The following is a 26,401-nucleotide window of genomic DNA, read 5'->3' on the forward strand; positions in this document are numbered from 1 at the left end:
CGACAGGAATACCCGCGTCAGCCGGATGCTGGAGCTGGGGTATTGGAGACGTCGGATACGTCAGACGACTTGTCCGTGGCTGTGGAAGAGTTGGTCCCTGAAGACGAAGGGAGAACTGAGCAGACCCTCCACGGGGCAACGCTGTGTCCGGAGACATGTGAAGATGTCTGCCCGGTGGTACCTGAGAGGATGGAAGCCATCAGTACCCCGGAAGAGAGAGCTGCTGAAGAAGTACTGCCTGACGAAGACTGTACTTTAGAGAGCGCAGCTGGAGAGTGGTGGATGTTATCACCTTCTGAAGAAGCTTCCCGCACAACCGAGGAGGTATCGGACGGATGGGAGGTTCCGGCAGGTGCTGAGGAAGAGACTCCCTGGATACCGACTTCGGGCGAGGAAGTTGCCAGGATGGTGTGGATCCTGCGCGAGAGGGCTTTACCGCGAAGGACCCGGTGGACGCAAGTCAGGGATGCCGGTAAGCGACCCTTGGAGGTGGACGTAGAGGAGAAGACGTTGATTGTGGGGACCACAATGGAAAAAGGCGGCGGAAATGTGGAGGGACAGAAGACGCTGGAGCCGGTGCCCGTGAAGAGGGCGAAGATATCCGGCAGCGCTGTGCCCCTGGAGGGGCTGAAGAGGTCCCCGATGGTGCCCAGCTACAAGAAAGAAGAGGAGAAGTACTCACCCGTCCATCGATCCAGCGGCGGTGAGTATAACTTCTTTTTTGCAGGTCCCGTCCGCGGGGGAAGGATGAGCCAATCAGGGCTCATCTTTCCCCGCTGGCCAATCAGCGGCCGGATGCGCGAGCCAATCGCGGCTCGCGCCCGGCCATTCAAAAGATTGGCGCCGACGCGAGCCAATCAGCGCTCGCGCCGGCGGATGACGTCACGCCGGCGACTATATAAGTCGCCGGGTGGCGCCATTTTGCCAGAAGTCCGTCGGCGGAGAAGAGAGAGGACGTCTCTCCACGACGTCGAGCCAGAAGACCAGCGGCAGCGGCGGCAGGGGGCCCTTGTAAGGGCCGTGAGCTACCCTGCCGCCAGAAGACTTCTATCAAGGCACCGGAGCGGAGATCGTCGGCGGGGAGCCCTTGTCAGGGCTGAGAGCGCCCCCGCCAAGCAGCTTTCAACAGCGCCGAAGCGGAGAAGAGGCGCCGCCGGCTGGAGGGTCTGGAAGACCCGGAGAAGAAAGAAACAGAAGACGGCGTGTCAAGTTGAGTATCCTGCGCAGAGCAGGTAAGTATACTCAACGTTGAATTCGGGCACTAGGCCCGTGGGCACAGCCGGGCACAAGGCCCGTTGGCACACTGTAAATTAGGGGCACAAGGCCCAGGGACCTGGGCACTAGGCCCCAACGTGGTAGTGGGCCAGTAGGCCATTAGTATCTGTATAAAGGGGACAAGCCCCTGTTAGTTAGAGAGGGGGACTCAGAGCCCCAGAGGTACAAGGGCACAAGGCCCTTAGGTAGTTAGGGGCCTAGAGGCCATAGGAAGGCCAGAGGGCCTGGTTAGGGGCTGGTAGCCCATCTGCTATTAAGGGCACAAGGCCCTCAGTAGTTAGAGAGGCCACAGGCCTCAGGCAGGGGCTAGGACCCCTAGGTAGTAGGGCGTAAGGCCCTAGTGAGTGGGCTCAGAGCCCTGAGCTAGAGAGGGGGCTGAGGCCCATTAGTCAGAGCAGAAGGCTCTGTGTGTAGCTGGGCAGAGACCCATGGTGTGTAGGGCCTAAGGCCCTGGTGGTGTGAGGTAGAGGCGTGGGAGCCTCGTGAGAGTAGACGCGGTCCTGTGTGAGGTGAGCACACGTGGTTAGGAGGTACGGTCGAGCGTAGGCTCCCGTGGTGCTGTAGCAACCTGCTGGTTGGCTAGCAGCGGTGTGTTCGGGTAAGTAGCGGCAAAGTACTGTAGACTGTATCTATTTATTCTGTCTGTGTGGCGAGTGTAGTTTACATTACAGTATTTTGGTGTGCTTTCTAACTGTGTCCAGGGGCAAGACGTCAGGCCCCCATTAAAGGTAGGCTCTTGTTTCCTGTGGTTTTCCTGTGCTAACCCGTACTGTGTGGGGACAAGTGTAAGTAACAGCATACACATAGTCAGGGGAGAACACACGTAGTGTCCCTGTCCCTTAGGTCCCCGGGGTCACACTGGTACCCAGAGGGGGGTGGCTGAGTGAGTTGGTGGCAGTACAGCACACCTTGAGGCAGTTCCAGGGGCGGCCGTGGTTCTGATCAAGGGTCCTCAAGGCCGGTTCCGTGCAGGTGGACCTGTGGTTCCGGACGAAGGGACACGTGTGAGATACCCGAGTACAGGCAGTCGGGCGGTTCAGTTCGATCGGCTGTTCCGTGCGGCAGTCGGCCCGCGGGTTAGTGTGCTGTTTTACTGAGCCTCAGCCGGGCTTAAAGAACCCGTACTTAGGGCCTGTGTGTGACTCCATAGCAAGAAGGCAGCTTCTTGGTAAGACCTGGGTGAGGGGGTTAGGAACCGCCCTCCGGTTTAGGCTGTGAACACCGGCTGGTGTTCCCCGTAGCGTGTAACTAGTAGTTCCGTTAGTGCACCACATTTAGTTAGTCCTAGTGTTTGACGTAGTTGCGTTGCCGACCATTAGAACGTTGTTAGGGTCGGGTCGCCGTTTGTAGTTAGTCCAGTTTGTGGATGCCATCTTAGTTCACGGAGAGCGTAGAGGGAGGCTGTGTGTCTTGTCATCCGCAGGAGTCGGGAAGGTGCAGGAGAACCGGATCGGAAGTGGGAGTGTCCCGGTGAGTATCACGCTCGATTCCTCCTTTCGGTTAGGCCCTCACCGGCAGGTGTGTGAGGCACTTGAGGCGGGATTAGTCCTCGGATTAGTCTTGGCCTTCAGTGCCTGTAGTCCCCCGCGTCTGGCAAGAACAAAGTGAGGAGGCGGCAAGGAGCTTGGACTGACCGTGTCCTTGTCCTTTGCCGTAGTCTCGGACAGCCCTTACCTGGTAGGCACGGCCGTAATCTCTGTCTCTATCTCAGAGGGACGTGATTGGAGGTGACTGCGGCTGCGGATCTGCTGGGATAGGATCGCAGCTGGGAAAGTGGAAGCGGACTGGAGGTGACCATCGTTTACAAGGTAAATTCTTTTGTGTGCGTCTGTCCCTGTCTTTTCCCCGCAGGGGGCGTTACACATGCAGTGACATCGGGTCTACCTCCATAATTATGGCCGATTAACACATTCCCACGGGTTAAGGGGGTCTGGGGTACCTTATGACCAGGATGTCTTCGTAAAGCAACTTCTGCATTCAAATAACAAATTTAATGATCGCGCAGGTGTATTAAATGGGGAAAGATAAGAAAACTCCTTTAAAGATAGCTCAAAAGAAAGTGAAAGAATCCACAACACAAGTAGCTTTTCATCTGCTCTTTTCTAGTAAGGCTTCTCTGGCTACTACAAATTCATCTCAACTAACTGATTCAAATATGTCTGGGTCATCACAAACATCGCCTTCCAGGTCTCTCTCAGCCACATAAGACAAAAGCGATTTGGGCAAAATTTTAGCACATTTAAAAACTCTGCCCACCAAATCAGACTTTCAGGCTCTTGAAACTAAAATCCAGGAGACCCTTCAGTCACAGATGGCATCATTCCAAGCTGACCTCACTCAGGTGGCTGATAGAGTGGTATCATTGGAGGAAAGCAAAGAGGTGACTGAGTCCCGAATTGATAAACTCCAGCACCTTGTTTTGCATCAAGCAAAAGATGCTACCGAGTTTCGTAAGAGATTAGATGACATCGATAACAGAGGCCGGAGAAATAATCTTAGAGGAGTGCCAGAAGAGGTACCCTCAGGGCATCATAGACGCTCTCACTAAGATTTTCAACGAACTATTGGAAGCAGACCCTAATGATCAAATCATATTTGATAGGGCCCATAGAACCCTGCGTCCAAGAGGTGCACAATCTGATAAGCCTTGCGACATCATTTGTAGACTCCAGTACTATACAGTGAAGGAAGCAATATTGAGAAAAGCTCAAGGCCTTTCAAGTTTAATATTTAATGCCCATGAGATCCAGATATTTTAGGACCTGTCTTGGTCCACCCTGCAACAAAGGCGGTTGCTGAAGCCACTTACTGATAAACTTAAGAAACACTCCATAAGATTTCGTTGGGGTTTTCCCTTCAGTATTCAAGTGAACCAAGAAGGTATTTATCAGTAATCTCCAAAAACTAATTAGCAGATTTGTTTGGGGGGCAGGAAGCCTAGGTTCAAACATTCTATTTTATATAGACAGAAGCATCAAGGGGGCATCCAGTGGCCAATGTTCCAAAGTTATCTTCAGGCAGCATATTTGAATAGGGTCTTGGAGTGGACTAGAGGGGTGGACGCTGAGCAATGGGTGGAATTGGAAAGTGATTCTAGTAACTGTTGAGTACAATGCCCTGGTTGTCTAAGAACCCTAAGATAAATCACCCTACGGTAGGGCCCACCGTGATGATGTGGAATAAATGCCGTACTTGGAGTAGTGTGTCGGCCTTTCCCTCCCATTTGACTTTCTTCTTGTCTAAATCAGATTTTCCTCCTGGCTTGTCCAAAAATTCATTCGATAGATTGTCTAGAGCTGGGATTGTCTGCCTCGGCCAACAGGTGGTTTATGGGAAACTCTGTTCTTTCCAAGAACTCCAATCTACATATTCCCTACACTCAGTCGAGTACTGTAGATACTTCCATGTGATGCACTATGTCAAGTCTATAGGAGGTTATGGAACCTTGGGTAGGGGACCTTCTCCTTTTGAGGCCTTGTGCTTATCTAAGAATACACCCACTCATAACATATCAGGGATTTATAAAATCCTAATGAATGATATATTTCACTCAACTCCATCATACACGGGTCTCTGTGTGACTTAGCACCTTATATATCACAAACCTTATGGCCCAAGATCTATCAAAATACCCATAGTTGCTCTTTGAGTGCTTTGGTTGTTGATACACATTATAGACTTCTGACCAGATGGTATAGATGTCCTTCCACACTACATAAATACCATCCTCTGATGTCCTCATTGTGTTGGAGGTGTAATGAGGCTTTTGGCTCTTTGGTGCATATATGGTGGGAATGTCCACGAATCAGACCCTTTTGGGACAAAGTTATTAGGCTCTCAAAGACCATTGTTGGCTATGAGGTCCCTGAAGATCCGGGGTTTTGGCTCCTATCTCTTTCTAATATTCCTTCATCTAAATATAAGAAATCACTTTTAAAACATTTAAACAATGCAGCCAGAGCGGTTATACCTACACACTGGAGATCTCTATCCTCTCATTCGGTTAAGGATTGGATTGTCAGAGTGGAGTATTATATGTCTATGGATGATATTATAAATACTCAGATTTCACGGCCATTTGGTTTAGCTGGTTGGAGTTCAAAGAGACAGAAGAATTTAAAACGCTTCTGGCACACCCGCTATAATCGTCTGAGGGTTACATATATAACAATAACTCTATTAATCCCCATATGATATAATAAAATAAATAAAATAAAAAAGAGATAGATTCATCCTCCTTTTCTCTTTATATTTATATCTATATTTTGCCCGGATTTAGGGGCAGGTGTTTTTCTCAACTGTTTGTGTAAGTGATCTGACAGATATACATACTTCCCGTAGGATTATCAGAGGACGACCCAAAGAGCTTCTTATACTTCCTCTCCCCCCCATCCTGTTCCTTACCTTCCTTTCCTCAAGTCTTGCCCTTATCCTTCCCTTTTTGCTCCCCCCCCTATCCTCTTCCTTACCTTCCTTTCCTCAAGTCTTGCCCTTATCCTTCCCTTTTTTCTCCCCCCCCCTTTTTTTCTTCTTCTTTTCTCTGTCTCTTTCTCTGTGTCATGTTGTGTGTTTTTGGATGTAAAAAAAAAAAAAGAGGAAACACTAAGTTTTTTGTTTTTTTGTACAATTACCGATGGATTGACTTCTATTATATAGATCTTGCATAGTTTCTTTCTTTGGCATATTTCCAATGTATTTCATGTAACCTTATGTATATTTATATTGCCCTATTCGGTCTTTTGTTTCTATGAACATCCTCTTTCTAATAAATAAAGAACTTAAAAAGAAAGAACAATATATTTTTGGATATCAAGTTAATATCGTAAATTGATGGACATATCGATGTAACAACTTTAAAGCTGTGCTGTTAACTTCAGATTCATGTTAGGACGTGAGACTTTTAAATGTTAGCTCTGTCTGATGAAGGGCCATACTCTACTTATGTGTGTCTACGTTTCCAATTAGGAGAAAGGTTATTGATGCTAATGTTATCATTTATAACTGATCATAGAATTTTTATTTAGTTAAGATTTTTAATTAATCCTTTAGATGTGTGCGCTGATTAGGGCTTATCAGAAATCTAATAGCTGTGTATACAGGATTTAGAGACCCAGAATTCTATATGTTTTCCTGTTTTCGTTTAAATAAAGTGTTTTTATATGTTTACATGTTTCCATGAACTCATTTGTCTATGGTTAGTGGTGTCTCAATTCCCAGTTTCTCATGGGATTTTGCCGTTTCAGTACTTGAGAACACACAGGTTCTCTTACAGCTGCAGGGGTTGATTTGTCAGCTTTCCTTTGATTGCTTCTTAAAATCTAGTTATTTCAGCGCCAGGGGTATATTTTATGTCTTTTAAGACATAATACTAACATAGTAATTTTATTCACAAAGCACAGTACTCTTGCACTGCATACATACCTTTCTTTCATCCAAAGTGCATGGTACGATTCTCTCAAAGTGTCATCTTGTGGCAGAAAAATGTATTGCATTGTTTCAATTTTACGTTTTAGGAAACATGCTTCTCTTGATATGTTATTTCTTTAAAGCAGCACAATGCTAAAAATTACTGAAATCACCCATCGTTAGACAATTTCACACTTATTATCGGTGGCAGTCATTGGTGCGATGACGGAAATTCCAACAACAGTTACAGTGACAGTAAAAATTTTGATTTCTGTAATTCCGACATCTACCAAACACAGACTTCAGGCAAAAGTGACAGAGAAAAATTCCAGCAAGCGTGCTATAAACCGCGATACAGGAACATACCTGCACTGTCATTCATGTCACTTAAAATGGCGAGAGTTACATTGCTGCTATTAAGGGGGCAATACGGGGACCCAGCGGCTCTATAATGTTTTTTTACCAAGGGTTGGACATTATACATCGCCATTTCATCATCATCATCATCTATTTATTTAGCGCCACTATTTTAAATTACATGAATCTCAATGCCGGCATGTTCTCCTGTGCGGTTTACAGCTTGCCAGAATTCTTCTCTGTTACTTTTGCATAAAGTCTGCATTTCTTAGATGTCAGAATTACAGCAATCAACATTTTACTGGCGCTGCAACTGTTGTTGCGTCCTCAGTGACTCATTCCCCACCCATCATTATGAGCCTGATTCATTAAGGAAAGTAAAGCAAAAAACAAATAGTAACTTTGAACCTTGGCAAAACCCATGCTGCATTGGATGGGGAGGTACATTTAAAATGTGAGGACAGATTTATAGTTGGCATAGGGCATGTCCTAGATCAACTTTAAATTTCAGCGCAATATTAAAGCGATCAAGTATTTGTGTGCTACATGAAAAATAGCCAGTATTTAACTTATGTGCAAAATCATAAAGTAATTTGCACACCTTGCATTGTGACATGGTTTTGTCCAGGAGAAAACTGACTCATTTTTTTTACCTTACTTTCCTTAATGAATAAAGCCCTATATCTTTCCTTAAAAAAAAAACCTTTTGGAATTTAATTTTATGTCCTTAGTTATCTGTTCTTTTGCTTCAATCTTCACTGATCTGATTTTCCTTTTTACTGTAATTTCTTATATGCATATTATAATCACTATAACCTTATTGGATAGTTCATTTCAACCATAGCAAAGACCAAATTTTGCTTGGATGCCCTTTTCTTTAAGTGAGATTGTTTATGCTTATTACTGAAGTCATTTCCTTGGTTGCCCTGTGTCCCCTCACTCTCATTATTTATAACTACAAATTAGACTAAACTGAGCAGCATTTGTGAAGAAAAGCCGAAAATATTTATTTAATGTAAGTAGTGGTTCTAAGGGGCATATTCATTCAATTGTTTGATTTTCCCGCAACGTTAAAAGTTTTACCGTTATTACGGTAATACTAAGCCGGATTTCAGCGCGAAAGGTACCATAATAACGGTATTTACGCGCACTATTACCATAATGATAGTAATAGTGTACACGCCGCGTTACTTTTTCTTGTAACGCCAACAATTCAATATGCCCCTAAAAGTACCAGTAGTAGGTTGGAGTTTTATGTGATGTGATGTTAATATTTTTGCTCAGTGCACATCTGGAGATGTTTCTGCCTCTACACAATCCTCCTTAAGGTTTGCAGAGGCTCCTGGGAGTGCATCTTGGACATGCACCCTGTTATTCAAATAGATGCACATCTGGAAAAAGAAATCATCAAGTGCTCGTCATAGCTGAGGTCCCATAGCTAGGTCATGATAATAAATAATTTACAAAAAAACAAATAATTAACATTTTACGACTAAGTAGGTATTATTATAAGAAATTGGGACTGTTTAAAAATATAAACCCTTATTGATAAATATACAGCACATTGTTTTGCAGTTATACAATGTTAAAGTATTTCATTTAATTTTTTTCAATGATGTCTGTATAGCTTTAAATGACTGGTTTGAAAAATTAAGAATAATTAGGTACATATTCACATTTTCCTTTCGGGTGAGCCTGTTTTATTCTGTTTCATTCATGGAGGTAAATGAATGAAACGTCGATTTCTGCAAGTTGCTGGAAATCGACGACTTTGCAGGGGAAATTTCAAGCGGCGATGGCTTGTACAGTCAATCTTACAGAAAAAGACGTTTCATACAGTTACCCCCTGGAGTCTATAGACTAAATTGCACAATAAATGAATAGTTTGATATAAATACTAGTTTTATATAAAAAAAAATGTTTTCCTTTTCTCATCTTCATGTGCTAAAGTAAGAATTTGACTTGGGGGGGGGTAAAAAAAAATACAGTAAATATGAAATACGACTAGAAAATATGCAGTTGTTGGTGAACAGAGTGGTCGTGTTGGTTAACCAAACAGCACAAATTTTATTTGGCAGTTACCATGTCCATAAAAGCCTTTTAGCACTTCTGAGTTTGCCAATGACCTGAAACAAGTGAATTGTAGTGACTGGCCAAGGTCTTCACCTTGCAGGATCTAATCCAATCCAAATGCTACAAATTTGATCCGGTAGGACCAAGCCATACATATGCAATTCAGGTTTCTGTTCAGAATTAAATCATCATTATCATCAACTATTTATATGGTGCCACTAACTCCGCAGCGCTGTACAGAGAACTCACTCACATCAGTCCCTGCCTCATTGGAGCTTACAGTCTAAATTCCCTAACATACACAGAGAGATAGAGAGACTAGGGTCAATTTGATAGCAGCCAGTTAACCTATCAGTATGTTTTTGGAGTGTGGGAAGAAACCGGAGCACCCGGAGAAAACCCACGCAAGCACAGGGAGAACATACAAACTCCACACAGATAGGGCCATGGTCAAGAATCGAACTCATGACCCCAGTGCTGTGAGGCAGAAGTGCTAACCACTGAACCACCATGCTTCCCACAAACATTAATTTTTATCATTCTTAGGCAATGCTTTATAGAGCCAATGTCCCCTTCATGTCCCCAAATTTTTGGAAGCTCTCTCAGACTCCCCCCATCCTGCCCTCTTCCTTGGTGAAGTGGGTGGGGGTGGAGCTAAATTTGCTATCCCGGCCCTGCGCCCTGCTGTAATATGCCAAAATTGGTAAAGTTTAGCTGAGGTACGTGGCCTAAAGACGGGATTTGCGTGATCATGCCCCCAGGACAGAGCCCCCTCCTGGAGATCACTCTGCCAAAGTTGGCAAGGATGTTGAATCTATTATTGCAAGAACTTACATTATGAAGATACATTTTTTTATGATCTAACACACCAGTTGTTTGTTTTACTCACTCATAATACATTTATTGTTCGAAACTTTTCTTTATTAGATCTTTTTTAAAGTCCTCTCTCTCTTTAATAATTAACGAGTTTTTGCCCTGTTAATTTTCTGCTGTCATCGCAATGATGATATCTTCTGTGTTAGGCTTTTGTTATAAAGATATATAACTTAAAAATGCCTAAAGCATGTGGAAAAAGCTATTTCCGTGTGGTTTATGGCTTAATAAATAAATAAATAACAAATTGTCAAGGCTCCTATCATCCTTATGGGTGGCTGATATCACTGTACGTATGTATGACCAAGCTGTCGTTTCTTAAGTACTACAAATATACTTGTAAACAACACTGAGCAGAGGTGCTGTGTTTGAGGTGGTTGTTACTCCTACGCCTGAGGTTACATTGAATAATTTATGGAGTACATTATGATATTTATGTACATTTTATAAATGAAACAGTCATCAAACTGGTGTTTCAGTAAGTATAACTCATGTGGTTTACACCTCTTCTAAAATATTCACGATTTCTACTAGAAATAAATATTACAACATCATTATTTGTATATTCATTTCTGAATAGCTCTGTTTATACTGGAGAAAGTATTGTATTTATTTTATAGCTAGATATAAGCTAGATAACTAGTAGATATTCCATTAAATATATAATATAGATAGAAATGTGAACTAAATAGTTTTGAGTGATATTAGATAAATGTAAGTAAGATAGGGAGAAGTCATGTGACCGGGGGTAGGAAGGGGCGTGGGGTGACGTTGTCACATCACCATAGCCCCGGCTTACTGACAAGATTAAGCCCCGCCCCCACCATTCAATGCCGTGAATTTCGGCGAATGCAGGAGGTTTGCTTTCTCTTCCAGGAATTCCGGGAGAGTAGACAAGTATGAGATAGATATGAGAAGGAGATTGGTACATTTTAGATATTAAATAGCTGATAGAGAGAGAAATAGATAGGAGAGAGATTTAGATAGATGTAAGAGAAATATATATGAGATAGATATTATATGAATAAAAACATAGAGGTAGGTTATTTGGCTTCTGACCAATATTAACCCTAGTGTTTGTGTTCTTGTGGTAGATACGTTAAGGGTCTATTTATTAAAATCTGGTGATAGGGATGTTTTCCTGCCACCTACTACCTATCTCCATAACCCATTTTTAAAATCTCACAGAAGCAGCTGAAAGATTGCTCCCTTGCCTCGGTGATACTGGGCCGTAGTGGTAAGAGTTAACTTACCGCCTTGCCGGGCCCTTCTCTGAAGGTTAGCAGATGTGTGTCCCAGCTAACCGGTTCACACGTGCTCCGTGGGACCGAAAGGCAAGACTCGATTTGTTTCTTTGTTGCTCTTTGTTTTTATTACTAAAAAGCATGACCTGATTCTTCTCACCCTTATCACCAATTTGGAGTTAGAAAACCAGTCCCATTGGACATGCTAATAGCACTGTCGTCTGCATACAGCCTCATTTGAGCATTATTTATTTTATTGGACAATTCATTGATTTATATAAAACACAATAAATGCCCCAGGAATAAGCCTTGACGGACACCTTGTATTATATTACCTACTGTAGATAATTGACCGTTTATTGCCTCTTGATTTCTTTTGGCTCAATTTTTCACTTTCCGTTCTAAAACAAAAGCAGTGACATAGGCCAGTGTTTCCCAAACCTGGCCCTCGGGGAGCCCTAACAGTGCATGTTTTCCATATCTCCCTGCTGGAGCACAGGTGCATAGCTCCCAACATGTGAGTCCCCAGCAATGGGACAGGGGGCATGGTCACAATACAATGGGGCCGTGTCACATCCCCCCAGGGCTGCCTACCGCTGTAAAGTGCTAGGTTGCCCATTAGCTATGTCATTTCCGCCAACATTCCCACCCACAGGACAAACTTGTCCTAGAGCGAGACAGAGCCCTAAATTCTATGTCAATAAAAAATTTCTCCTCAATCTTGTCCTTACTGTGTTATTATTATTTCATTTTAAGAACCCCCAGTTAGTTAGTTACTTTATTTGTTAAGTGTGTGGGCTGATTAGGATAGTAATGTGAAGCAATGTTAGAAAATATTTATTTAACATTTAGTCTGAGCTTTTTAGGGTTTTAGATTTCCAGTTCTTTTTCATGTCCCAGCATTGTTTAGCGTCATGGGTTAACTTAATAAATAAAATAATAGAGTTTCTTGCAAATCTAATTAGCATTTTACATTAATTTCTCTTTGTTTTAAAATGAATCCACTATTCCTCCTTTTGTTTGTTTTATTTGCTTTTTTTTCCTTTTTCCAGTTTTCTTTTTCAAATCTTGATTTATTCATCAGGTAGAACATTTATTTAATTAATATATTCTTTTTTTTGCTGTTAGCTTGTATAGCAGAGTACCACCCACATCAATATTTACCTCCCTCCCCCAGATCTTGCTATTTGTTTTGATACAGGGAATTCTGAGTATGTCCTAACTTTGTTAATATGTGTACACTGTCCTTCTCTTGTCTGCATGCAATTCAAAGTAATTATTTTTATTATATAGTACAACTTTTATTGTTGTGTATGTTGTAAGTACATAGGAACAATTGCATAATCTTACTTTTCGTGTTCTATATTGTTTGTGTACACCTCCTAACTGTCCCGATGTCAGCAGGACAGTTACAATTTTAGGCCTCTGTCCTGATGTCCCGCCCGGGGACATGTTGGTCCAGCGGGTGGGAAAGTTGGGGAATAGAGCATTTTAATGGTCAGCCTAGCGCTTTACAGCATGATGTGACCACGCCCCAATTGTGATGTGACACGCTTCCTGCCCCGCTGCAGAGGACTGACATATAGGGAGATATGTTTGTGTAATTCTCTTTTTCTTAATGGATGAATAACTGTAGGGAGCCATTTATCATATTTTTATGGTCAGTGTAATTCTCAATTTTTGTTATAATTCACTGTTTATTTGCAAGTGCATAGTATCATTTCTCTCTGTATTCTGAATGCAAAGACAAAAAAGCCTTATAAACACTTACGGCCTGATTCATTAAGGAAAGTTAAGCAAAAGTAAGCAAGTAAGGCAAAACCATGTTGCATTGGAAGGGGAGGTAAATTTAACAGTGATTGCAGATTTATACTTGGGATAGGGCATGTCCTAAATCAACTTTAAATTTCAGTGTACAAATCATCATCATTTATTTATATAGCGCCAACATATTCCGTAGCGCTTTACAATTGGGGACAAACATAATAAACTAATAAACAAACTGGGTAAAACAGACAAAGAGGTGAGAAGGCCCTGCTCGCAAGCTTACAATCTATGGGCTAAGATATCATGAATTTGTGTGCTATATGAAAAAACAGACAGTATTTTCCAAAATAATAAACTCATTTGCACCCCTTGCATTCCAACATGGGTTTGTCGAGAAAACTTAAGTAAGACAACTTACTCAGTTTTTTGCTTAACTTTGAATCAGGGCCTAAGTCATCCCTTATGTCTACTCTGTAGTAAATTCATTGTTTTGAAAAAGAAAGGAAGACATTTAGCTGGTCATGACATTGAAAAAATTAATTTTGTACTATTTGATTGTAAAATCAGTTATTTTATTTCCATACAGAATATCTTCCTCCCCCAACCAACATCACTTTTGGAATGGATGGGATGTTTTGTCTTCAATGGCAATGGGAACCACCTGAAAACAAATCAAACTGTTCTTTAAAATATACAAAAAACATTGTGCTGCAAAACGGACACAAGGCACAGGTAACCCTTTCAGGCACACCCTTTTCTTTGTTTTATGTGGGGTTTTTATGGATATTTGTTATGTGATGAATTTAAATTTGAATTTTATAAATAACAAGGTGAAAAACTTGGTTATCAAAATTATTTAGTGAACAGAAATGTTTGTGAAATAGCGATAACCAAAGATTTCAAAAGCCTTAAATCCGGCGAAAGTCAAAATTTTTTCAGGATTCAGGCAAATTTATGTATAGGAGCAATTTATCAACCTTATAACGTCAGAAATATCAGTGATTTCTTCTGCGTTTACTACTGTAACAATCAATACCACTATCTCTATCGGGACCGGGTAATGGGGCAATTAATCAATCTCTTAAATGTTTAGCTGTTTGCAGCTTGTCTCTGATTGCTAATGCCATCTGAGAGGGATGTTAGCAACTATAAACTATGTTTAAAGTTCCGTAGGGGATGAGGTTTTCAACCTGCGCACTCAAGGAGTTACTGTGGAACCTCATATCTAATCGAGTCCCACATTATTAACGTTAACCAGATCAAGCATTCTGGACACTTCCCAAACTGGGCTTTACTTTTGCATTCTTGCAGTGTGAACATTTTACTATAGACTAAAGCGAGGTGCACACTTTAGAAAATTTCTCCTGATTCGATATCTTTAACGATTTTTCCAACGATTAAAAAAAACAAAAAAAAACTGTCCCGATCAGCATGCCGATTCATGAGTACACACTTACAGTATTTTACAGAATTTACCTTCAGATCTGTGCTCTTCATTTTGTCATTAACTATCTGCTGAAAAGATCGTGACTCTGTAAACTATATGGAGATCTGCCAACACTGCTGGTTGTGAGTGCGTACACACTTCAGAACTTGCCCGACATCGTTCCATCATTTATAGAGATTTTTATTCCAGTTATAAAATCAAACCAAATGATATCATGTGCTTTGGTACGATAAAACATGATCGTGGGAGAGTATACACTAATGCGATATCGGACCTAATAGTTATTGATTGGTCCAATAATCGGGTGAACAACCTATAGTGTGTACCCAGCTGAAGCAGTAATAATCAATTCTCAACTGTAAAAATTGACTGAGAACTCCAGACTGCCAGAGATTGGCACATATAGGGAAAATGATGGATGTAGTGCATTTGTAATATTACCATACCTCATTATCGTTATATTTTTTTCAGCCACGTGAGAGAGGAAAATGTGCATATTTTGAAGATAATGTTGAAAATTTTGATTTAAACAGTGACATTATCTTTGAAGTTCAAGCTGAATGCAACAGCACTAACATAATGAGTGAACCTGTGCGTAAGGCTACACAACTGGCAGCAGGTAATAGGTTATTTAAATATATATATATTAGTAAAATGCAATTACCAGGGCCGGTGCAAGGGTCCACGGCACCCTAGGCATTTTTAAAAAAGCGGCGCCCCCCCCTCACCCCCCCCCGCAAAAATCGCCGCCCTCCTCCCTCCTCTCCTTACCTTGTCTCACCACCGCCGCCTCTCTGCTCCGTCTCCTCCCCTCCACTCACTGACACTAGTAAGTGGAGGGGAGGAGACGGAGCAGAGAGGCGGCGGTGGTGACAAAATAGCCTCTTCCCCCCCCCTCCCCGTCCATCTGACTGCTGTGCGGCGGCCGTGACAGGTATGGTCAGCGGTCGCCGCACAGTTTTAAAGTATTTTAGAATACTGTGGCGCCCTCCAGGCGCCCTCCAGAGCCCGGTGCCCTAGGCAAGTGCCTAACCTTGCCTAATGGGAGCGCCGGGCCTGGCAATTACATATTTAAGCTGCCTCTACTCTGGCAGATCCTGCCATGTAACGGCCCCATATGGTTGGCTGAATCCTTTAAAGATTAATTAGTGTGGTTGATAAATGAGCTCATACACTGTTAGATGACCGTCATCATCTGGCCACTTTTGCACAATAGATTCCAATGTTGACACGGATTGGCAGTTGTTTTACTCTCACACACTCAATTGGTTGTGGCCAATTTGAACCACATAGGTTGTCCAACTCATCCAGTGATAGTCAACCTGACAAACTCCAGGAGCCGCATAGTGCATCCCTCTAACCTTCAAAAGGGCAGACCCTTAATCTCTGTAATAAGTTAAAACAATACATTTAATTAGAGAAAGAGACACATTTCTTTAATAACATATCAGCAGGCATGTTAAGCAACTATTACAAGCTGTAAAAAAAACAATGGATAATAAAGCAGGTAGGAGCTAGGGGCTACAAGTGAAGTCTTGGAGGGCCTTAATCGGCCCTAGGGCCACCTGTTGCCCATCACTGGTTTAGGTAATTCTTTACATTTTATCAGAACTGCAGGGGAATGTCAGGTTAATGCTTAACAAAGTGTTTTACCTTTATAGTTTATTTCTAAAAATAATAGTTTAGAATTTAATAACCACTTAAAGGTTTACTAGTAAATTGTGGCAGAAGATGGGAACTGATACATACTGTAAGCCAATTGGTTGGTGTTGAGTTACAGTGGAATCTTGCCAGAACTTCTTGTACTTATATTTGTATTGTAGTCTAATAAGAAGATGTTTTATTGTATAAATAACTAGCATATATGCAAGTATAAACATGCTTTGTTCTGATTTACAGGCAATCCAAGAACATCCGTCAGTAATTTCACTTGTGTTTGGTACTACCTGGAATATATGAATTGCACTTGGCAACCTGGACAAGATCGGCCACCTAATGTCAATTACAGCTTGCTTTATTGGTTGGTATGGAAAATATTTTTATTGCATGATTATGAAATCAGGGGTGTAGTACGAGTTAACGGTGCTGTAAACACCGACACTGTTTACTCCTACATAATTATTCCAATAATGAACAGAGCGACATAGAAAAAAGAACTACTTACCGGTAAAGAGACACAGAGGAAATCTGATGAGAGCACATTGCGACACTTCCAAATAACGTTAGTTGCGTAGGCAACGCACGGACTATGGAAATGTTAATTTTATTCCTAACCCTAACCCCTAACCTAACCCTAACCCCTAACGTAAAGGTAATACTTACCTGGGTCCCTGCATTGCTGCTTTAAAAGCTGAAATTTCCAAGTCGCGCACGCAACTGACGTCATTTGGAAGTGTCGCAATGTCCTGTCATCGGATTTCCTCTGTGTCGGTGTTTGCAGCACCAATAAATCGATTACCACCGGAAATCAGAGAGTTTTGCCATAGAGCTGTGAATGGAGACTAAGTGGACTAATCAAACCCTTACTCAGTAGCATGTTTATGGTAATATGCTTTTAGGAGTGTAATGACCGGATCACTAATTGATAGTATAGGCATACACGCCTACCTCTAAAATTTCTCCCCCGGGAGATCTGGGGAAGAAGTCATGTGACATGGGGTAGGAGGAGGGCATGGTGACATTTCACGTCACCATAGCCCTGCCCCCACTCTAAAAAGCCGAAATTCACGGCATTGAATGGAGGGTGCACGGAGCTTAATGACACGATTAAGCCCCGTCCCCTCCATTCACTGCCATTAATTTCGCCAAATTTCGGGAGTTTTGCCTACTCTTCCTGGAGTCTGGGAGGACTCCCCGAAATTCGGGAGCCTCCCGGGAATTCCGGGAGAGAAGGCAGGTATGAGTATAGTTCTACCTGTGATCAGGCATGTAATGTATGGAATAAACAGTAAGGTAAAGGACTTTGTTTTTATCATCCATTTTCAGCATAACATAATAAAAAAAGCGATCCTAAACTCACAGAATCCTTTTCTATATGATGTCCCGTAAAAAAAACTTTGCATAAATGTCTGTAATATGAAGATTTGAGAAGAATAGAAACAAAAAATGTTTCAATGGCAAAACATGTTCACCGATTATTAAAATGCAATCAGAAACAGTCACCGTACATAAAAAAACACAATAGCTTTAGGCATTCAGTGGATGTAAGAACATTATCTGATGTGTCTCTGAGTCCCTTGTAGGCATTAACAAGTGACTTAGGGTCATTAACTAATGCGTAGTTGTAAGGGACTCAGGAGTATGCTGTCAATATAGAAAAAATAATAATAATGATAATGTGCACATGTTTCGTGCAAGGCTGTCACTAGAGACATTGGCTACAATGGGCCTGTTTCATTAAGGAGAGCAAAGCAAACAAAAGGAGGAAATCTGCTCCTGGAAAACCCATGTTACAATGCAAGGGGTGCAAATTACTTTATTATTTTACACGCAAGGAAATTACTGGCTGTTTTTGCATGTAGCACACAAATACTTGATAGCTTTATTTTTAAACTGAAATGTAAACTAGGACAACTATAAATCTGTCCCCACATTTTAAATTTACCTCCCCCTACGATGCAACATGGTTTTGCCAAGGTGCAAAGTTACTCCATTTTTATTTATTTTTTTTGCTTTGTTTTCCTTAATGAATCCGGTCCAATGTGTGGAAGGACAAACATAAGCCTAAATGGATAATTAACTACTGTATTATAAAAGCAAAATTGTTGTTTAAACTTTATGATCTTTACGTGAAAAATAATAAACTGCTGATTGTGGAATATTTACACCCATTGTATTCGTAATCTTTTGTGTTTTAAAAACCGTCCAACTTGTTTATCTGATTTATACAAAGTCATTTCTATCGATTCATAGTTTTCTTACAGATGATAATTTTGTGTTTGATGAATTCTTGGAATAGTGGGAACTGCAATGGGGGCAGCGCAGTAACCTTCATATGCTTCCTTGCATCTGGTTGAATGAGATATTGACCTGTTTAGAAATAAGAGCATCCATACACTTGCTATAGCATGACACAAATACATAGATATCTTCAGTCTGCGATCAGGCTCAAAGATGCTTTTCAAGAATACCCTTGAATTCAACGGAATTACATTCTATATTCATTCACAACGTTGCCATTAAATTTAGTTTTTTGTCTAGTCTGATTCAAAAGAGGCATTACAGTTATCAGATGGAAACTGTCAAAGTCCACTGACTCATTTTAACCTCTTTGTTCCTAAATTGATCCTTTACAACATATATCTTAATTTAAAGACTCATTGCTATTTAAGTGTTCAACTCCAGCTTAATCTACTATAGTTCTTCAGTGTTAGTTTCCTAATTGGACCAAAGTATCACTCTGTTCAGTAGCAGTTTGAGTTCAGTTCTCTACGTTTATATTTGGGCCTGTCTCTAAAGTTAGATTTTGAAACATATCACTTGTCCAGGACGTATGTGTGTGCACCGAGGTCTTTGTTGTTGGTAGTGCGTTTGGGTTGCTAGTACCACTTAATTGTCCAGGAGATACAGTATTATCGAGCTGGCCTGGTAATTTCATGTCCAGTATCTCGAAAAGTAACAGTTCCGGAATGTGGCAACTGGCTGCTGTGGGTTCAGTGCTGCACTCAGTGGTTGCAGATGTCCCTTTACTACGTCTGTCCCTGTAACACTATCCTGGCTTCTTAATCTTTTACGTTCCCTCTCTATTTCTAATCTATCTATTGCTTTGTTTCTTCTTGACTGGCTGACTCCCTTTCTGGTCTACTGACAAATAAACAGAATAACTGACAATTGTTAGTAGACAGCTGACTGACAGACTCACTTAACTAAGATGTATTGTGCAATGACTGACTCTTTTTTTCCTTGAAATATTATCTTACTCTCTCTCCTATATTAACTATCCCTTTCTTTCTGTCTATCTGTGACTGTCTTAATTGCTCTTCCCCGTTTCCTAAGCTGGTCTCCCTTATCTATATACTTTATTATACTCTTTCCATAGCGTTCCTCACTCCCCGGGCTCTCAATACTACTTTATACTATATGTCTGTTTTTACCTCTACTATTCACTCTTTCTACTGTTCCTCCTCTTTCACCTTCCTCCTCTCAGTGTCTATTTGATCCGCTACTTGAGCTGCTAGTTTGTGATTGGCCAGCTAGAATGGCGTGGTGGAAGGCTGGATGCAGCCACGTGGCGATGTGGTTCAGGTCCCTGCGTAGTATGTACTGTCTGTCAACTTGTTCTTCTTCTTCTCAAGCCCCCCAAAAAAAGGGATACTCTAAAACTGGAGGGGCTTGAGAAGAATAGCAGAAAAATATTATTTTATGGCGAGAGTAATAGAGTCTTAAACAGTAATGTTTGATCCTATGAAGTATTATAATGAGCGATGTAAGCAAACTTGAGATAATCTTTGGACTACCCTAAACATAATCCTTAATATGTGAAATGGGAAGAGAGAATTTACATTGGTCTATATATGACATTAACATATTCTATATGCTTTTTATTATTTGTTATAACTGTTTCCATTTCCATGTAGGATAAGTGACGAGAGTTACTGTTCGGAAGTCCTAGAGCCAACACAGTAAGTATGGTGGAAAATACAATATGCTTTGATATAACACCTGGTTGGTATAGTTATTGTACTCAGGAGTGGAGCTATCATGGTAGCAGGAGGAATAGATGCTGCTAGGCCTACAGCTAAGGGTAGCTACCTTCCCTGTAAAAGCCCCAGGCAGAAGCAATTGGGGATTTCTCACCCCCTCTGGTTTCTCCTCTGGCTTCTTCTATTGACCAAGTTGTGGCTGGTTTATTAGTAACAAAAATGAAGCCAGTGTTTGGTTAACAAGGTAGACTGCTAGGCACATTCTCTCGGCGGCTACTTGCCTAATAGCAGCAGACTGGCGGTTGCAGTCCCCTCCGTTCTTGCAGTCCAAAGTCAACAGAGTTTGGCAGACCCAACGGATGGAGTTATATGACCAGTATCATCCGCAACTCCTTGATAGCCTTCACCAAGGTCTGGGATCCATGGCTGTACTTTTTCCAGGCCTGTCCACTCTTCACATAACTCAGTAGAATTACTTCTCTCCCCCTCACAGTTGTTTCCGCCCCTTACATTGGATCTAGCTACTCTCCCCCCCTCCTCCTATAACTTTTTCTCTTTTTCCTCGTTCTTCTTTTTATTCTGTACAAAAAATTTAGGTCACTCTTTCTTCACATATATAACTCTATGGTTGACATGTTGAATTCCATTTTCTACGCTGGTCGTAGACTCTGTGTGTTATTTTTGATATCTACAACTTGTGAATGCACTCTGTCAGTTGTAATCTTTTGTTTCTGTGGCCTTGCAAAAATAAAACTTTAGAAAAAAACGAAAAAAAACAACAATGTAGGATGCTTCCTTTTAGTTATGATAACAGCAACAGATTGATCAGTAGGGGGAGCATCAGTAAGCTGGAAGAGGAGGTGAGAAATTGTGTGGTTAATGTACATGGGGCCTTTACAAAATGTTTCTTTGGGTCCCACAAATGTCTAGTAATGCCCCTAATTCTACTGAAAAGGTGTAACTGAATAATGTTGTGCCTATGCAAGGAACTGCAGTGGGGCGAAGTATGCACCCCGATACGTATTCTTGTTCCTAGGTGAATGTGATATTGACCTGTTTTGAAAAAAGGGGATACATTTGTATACGTGAGCTGCCTGATTTCCTTTTTCTTTTTGCAGTTATAGAGGTCAAATAGAAATGGTACTTTACAGAAAGCCCACTTACAGTAAAAGTACTTTACATGCTTGTAGAATCTAGTGCACCCTACAAAGACCGTTCCTGATTATCATTATTTCAGGTTCACAGAAACAGTACCTAGAATATGGAATTTAGTACTGAAGCTAATAAACACTAAATATATTTTACAAATAGAAAAGTGGGTAGGCTAACACACACACACACAATAACAGTAATAATTTACATCTATTACCGTAGTAACAATAATGATGCTTACTCCGCTTTGTTCCAAAGAACAACGCAGGGAATTGAATCTGCTCTTAACAGTACTCACCAACATAAAGGATGTAATAATTTCATTAATTAAATTATATACATTCTATTTGCAAATTTTTTTAAAACATTTTTTATTACATTTTCAGCCCACTGCAATCATTTAGAAACTTTCCGTTTACTCACTTCAATAAAAATGAGGTGATATTCACCCAACAAGGGGTGTGGCCTCTGTATTGTTATAGAGTCTTAAAGAAACAATTACTATTTTTTTTATTTTTCCATTACAATTGTCTGATGTAGAGATTAATACATATAGTATACCATTTCTGTTGCAGAACTTTACCCAGCATTTATAAACAGGTTACTAAACCTGATTTCAGAGTTTACCATGCACTAGTCTATTGTGTCCACCTCATAAATACTTTATTTACTACCAAATCCCTCCTGCCAATCTTATTTATGATTGTAAATGAAGGGAGTTTTATTCCAGAACATGTTAATGCCAATAAGAAAGAGACACTCTAAAACTAGCAAGTAAAAGCTTAAGAGTAATATCAGAAAAATATTTTTTTACACCGAGAGTAGCAGAATCTTGAACAACAAAGTTTGATCATAGGAAGTATTATAAAGAGCAATGTAAGCAAATCTGAGATAATCTTCTAAATAGAAACCTTAATAAGTGAAATGTTATAGGTGTATTGACTGCAAATGTGGGGCTAGATTTACTAAAACTTCTAAAAAATGAAAAGGTGGAGGTGTTGCCCATCGCATCCAATCAGATGGTTGCTAATATTTTCTAGAACTTACTAGATAAATGGCAGCTACAGTCTGATTGGTTGATATGGGCAACACCTCCACTTTTTGTTTTTAGAAGTTTTAGTAATTCTACTCCTTGGTTTTTATATGACAGTAACATATTCAATATGTATTTTATTATTTGACATAACTGTTTCCATTTCCATGTAGGATACGTGACGAGACCTATTGTTCGAAAGTTCCACAGCCAACACAGTAAGTATAGTGGTAAATACAGGATCATTTGATACAACCAGATTATGTATTGGTCAAAAGTAAAGCAGATTGTAATCTCCCAGCAGCAGTATTGCTGTGAAAACAATATCTGAGGATCACTAAAGATAAAAATAAGTGTATTAGGAAAAATAAACCTTACTTAATGGCAACTTAGTCTATTCAATGGCATGTCTGCTAATTTCACACACTTTTTTTTTCAGGTTTCATCACCTTTTGGACACAGGGAAGCACTGTGAAAATTATACCAGTAATAATGGAATTCCTGTTGGCTGTCAGTTCAGATTACAGAAGCCTTTTGTTGATTTGAGCCGGGTTGTAATGGTGGTAACAGACAGATCAAAGAATGTTAAACCCTTCATCTCCTACATACATCTCAATAACATAGGTAGGTTTTATTCCAGATATGAAATGATAGCTGTCATATATGACCAGAAGGCCATGTCAATCTTACTTCGATGTGTGAATGACACCTTTTTAAAATTAGTGATTAACTCCACCTCCAAGCTGGCTTTATAAACAAAGGATTATGTAAGTGAATAGCAGCTGTCTTTAGCAAGGGCAAATGTAGGATTTGTAGAGGGTGGTTTCCACACCACACTACCAGTGGGCGTGACCAGCATGCATGGGGGCATAGCTATAATATTAGACAGTGCTTGGCTGCTCTCCAACTCTTCCTATCCCTATAATATATATGGGCAATGCTGCCTGTACTACTGTTAGGTGCACTTTTCAAGCAGAGCTGTATGACGCAGGGGCAGGGTCCAGCCACCTCAATTATACAGTGCCCCATGCATGTAGGGGGTTTCCAGGCACTAGGAACCCCTTCCCTGCCCCTTGGTTTGCCTGTGTTTAGGTGCGTGTAATCTCCACATGTATCTCATTTACATATGATGAAATGTTCTTTCCATTTTGCACTGGGTCCACACGTATACTTGGCCCATCATATACAGCCATTCTTTGTGCTTCTGCATTGTGGTAATCTATTATTAATGAGCCCCAAAGTGTTTAATGCTTAATATATGAAAATACTGTACATGGAGCATGGGCCAGTTAATATTCATCCTGCATAGTAACTTGTTCTGTTTAAATAGACTATAGTGCACTGTGTTTAATTTATATACTTTATGCTGCATGGTACTCTTATCTATTGGTTGATAATAAATATCACTGTGGTTCAGTGCTGTTATATAATTATATTATAAACTTGTACTAAACAATATTTTAATATTTCAGCAAAGCTCAGACCTCCGACCATAAATAATGTGTACAGGACGCCAAATCAAAGTATACACCTGAGCTGGAATGCATCAGAGGTGCATAAAGAGTCGTTATACCAAGTACGACTGGAAATATCAAATGGTGAAAGTAAACAAGATTTTATGGTATGGAATTATTTTTCAATTAGAGCAAATAATTACTGAAAAACAATGATTAATTCATGTGGGGAATAAAACTGAGCATTCTGATAAGGAGAAATTACCAGTGGCAATACTAACCTAAATCAGGTTAACTCTGCTTTATAAGCAACTAGGCCACTTTACAACACAGTAATGGTATCTGTCCTTGAAAAGTGATGTGCAGGAAAAAGGTGCTATATCCCATATCACCTGAGCCAAAGCTTGCTTTGGTTTTATATAGACTGCTAGTAAAATAATAGATAAGGCTCGCTTGCTGTGGGATACAGCACATTTTATATATCGAGTCTACTTGTTAAAATACCTCCATTGTTTTCCCTCTGGCTTAATTTATCCACTTAATCTAGGTCCGTGCTTCTTGGCTATAGAAAATATTAGCGCAACACATTATTGACTAGTGACAAGCCATTGAAAATGAGGTAGAAAAGCTATAGGGATAATGACTGCACTTCCACAATGTAGGTACAATTTAGGAGTCAACATAGACAGCCGGAGAAAGAGACATTGTCCAACATTTTAGCAAAAGTATCTGAATGTCCGGGAGACTCCCGAAATTCGGGTCAGTCTCCCGGACTCCCGGGAGAGCTGGCAAATCTCCCGCATCCCGCTGCAGCCACCACTAAATGACGCGATTCGCTGTGAATTGCTTCATTTTGGCCCCGCCCCTGCGACAAAACGGCATTTTTGTCGCGGAGGGCGGGGCCGGAATGACGCAGTTGACCCCGCCCCGCCCACTCCCGCACTCCAGTCACGCCCATCTCCCGGAAACAGATTACAGAAAGTAGGTAAGTATGCCTATAGGCCTATCTTCCTTAAAACTAATATGCCTACTAAGTTAGGTATAACATAGTTTTGATGCTGGTGCCTGTACCAGAAGAAATAAGTATTCTTGTCATGCCTGTGCTGCAGGCTTAGAAGTGTAAGCAAATTAAAGCAATTCACTTGTCACATTTATCACTCAGAATAATTTAGTACATGATCCCTGTTAGTAAACATTTCTGTCAACACAAATTCTTTCTTTGTCTGTATATTGCAAATCAGCAATATCTGTAATAAGACATTTGATTACATTTTAGGACATTTTAGGTACGATTAAAGAAATTCCCAATGTACTGCCTGACATCACCTATACAGTGAAGGTTCGGGTAAGATTACCATACGGAGCAACTACTAACAATTACCTTTGGAGTGAATGGAGTGAGGAAAAGACACTACCAGGTACAGTGAAATGAGCAATTGTTTCTTAACAAAATATATTGTGGTAGTCATTATTCTGATTCCCATAATTCCAGCAATAGGTATATCGACTCAAAAATGCTGTTTACTATAAGCCCGACATGGAAGAAATACAGACTTACCATAAAACAGACAGACAACATGTCCAACATGTCAGATGTATATTACAACTGTAGAAAATGCCGCCAGTGGGATTGTCGTCACTTAAAGTGGCCACAGTCAGATTGCCGGTTTTAAGGCGGCAATGCCAGGACCCGCCGCTTGTATAATATAATCTAACAGGTTTAGGGTTAGAATTATGGTTAGAATTAGAGTTAGGGTTAGAATTACAGTTAGGGTTAGAATTAGGGTTAGGGTTAGGGTTAGAATTAGGGTTAGGGTTAGAATTAGGGTTAGGGTTAGAATTAGGGTTAGGGTTAGAATTAGGGTTAGGGTTAGAATTAGGGTTAGGGTTAGGCTTGTTGGACATGGTGTCTGTCCATTTCATGGTAAGTCTGTTTTTCCTCCATGTCGGCCTTATAGTAATCGGCTTTTTTGATCTCCTGTGCCTAATGTTGGAATTACGCAAATCGGATAAACATACCCCACCCATATATATACACCTGGTTTTTCAGTAGTTTAAAATTACGTTTTCATTTAAAATCACAAAAATAATAATTATCATTTTATGTTTTAGTCTATTGTAGGGTTTAATACTTGTACAGTAGGAATATAGGTTTTTAACTGAATGGCAACATAGGACAGCGGTGGAAAAATTCTGTGAAGCTTCATTGGAGTGAGGTACCAGAAAGTGGACCCAATAGTTAAATGTCTTTTTGAGGCCTATGTATTTCACAATTTCAAAGTGTGTTTGAGAAACCGTGTAATATTGAGGTTGACCTGGCTCTTTCCAATGGCTTCAGCTAAAGTAATTAGGAAATCTTAGGGTAATCAGAGAGAGATTCTTAAATGTCAAACTATGATTTTAAATCAGTTATGGTAGGGAGATTACACCAGTTGCGCAAACTGCACATCCAGTAAGAATGAGAATGTGTCATTACACTAGCCACAATCTTGTGGCTTTTATTACTCCAAAAGCATCTGTTTCAGTGATTCTTGACTACCGAGGTTGGAATGTGATTGGATGCTGTTCAAGACTAATATATATAATGTTCGTCAGGAAAGCAGTTTTTACTGGCATTACTTTACCAAGCCAGGAAATATTTAAGAATTCCAAGTTTGTAGGCCCTTTATTAGATTCAG

At 40.7% G+C, this 26,401-nt stretch overlaps 1 protein-coding gene across 1 annotated transcript in view; it reads left to right on the plus strand.

Annotated features, from left to right (window-relative positions):
* Positions 1-26,401, plus strand: part of LOC142102385 (interleukin-13 receptor subunit alpha-1-like) — a 61,426-nt gene that overhangs the window by 17,017 nt on the left and 18,008 nt on the right. The window contains exons 2-9 of the mRNA XM_075187238.1: positions 13,582-13,727; positions 14,914-15,061; positions 16,342-16,462; positions 20,019-20,063; positions 22,443-22,487; positions 22,709-22,893; positions 23,742-23,890; positions 25,000-25,141. Coding sequence (XP_075043339.1) covers positions 13,582-13,727; positions 14,914-15,061; positions 16,342-16,462; positions 20,019-20,063; positions 22,443-22,487; positions 22,709-22,893; positions 23,742-23,890; positions 25,000-25,141 — 981 coding nt within the window. The remainder of the gene's footprint in view (positions 1-13,581; positions 13,728-14,913; positions 15,062-16,341; positions 16,463-20,018; positions 20,064-22,442; positions 22,488-22,708; positions 22,894-23,741; positions 23,891-24,999; positions 25,142-26,401) is intronic.

The sequence above is a fragment of the Mixophyes fleayi genome, chromosome 9 (genome assembly GCF_038048845.1).
Source record: "Mixophyes fleayi isolate aMixFle1 chromosome 9, aMixFle1.hap1, whole genome shotgun sequence".
Taxonomy (NCBI): domain Eukaryota; kingdom Metazoa; phylum Chordata; class Amphibia; order Anura; family Limnodynastidae; genus Mixophyes; species Mixophyes fleayi.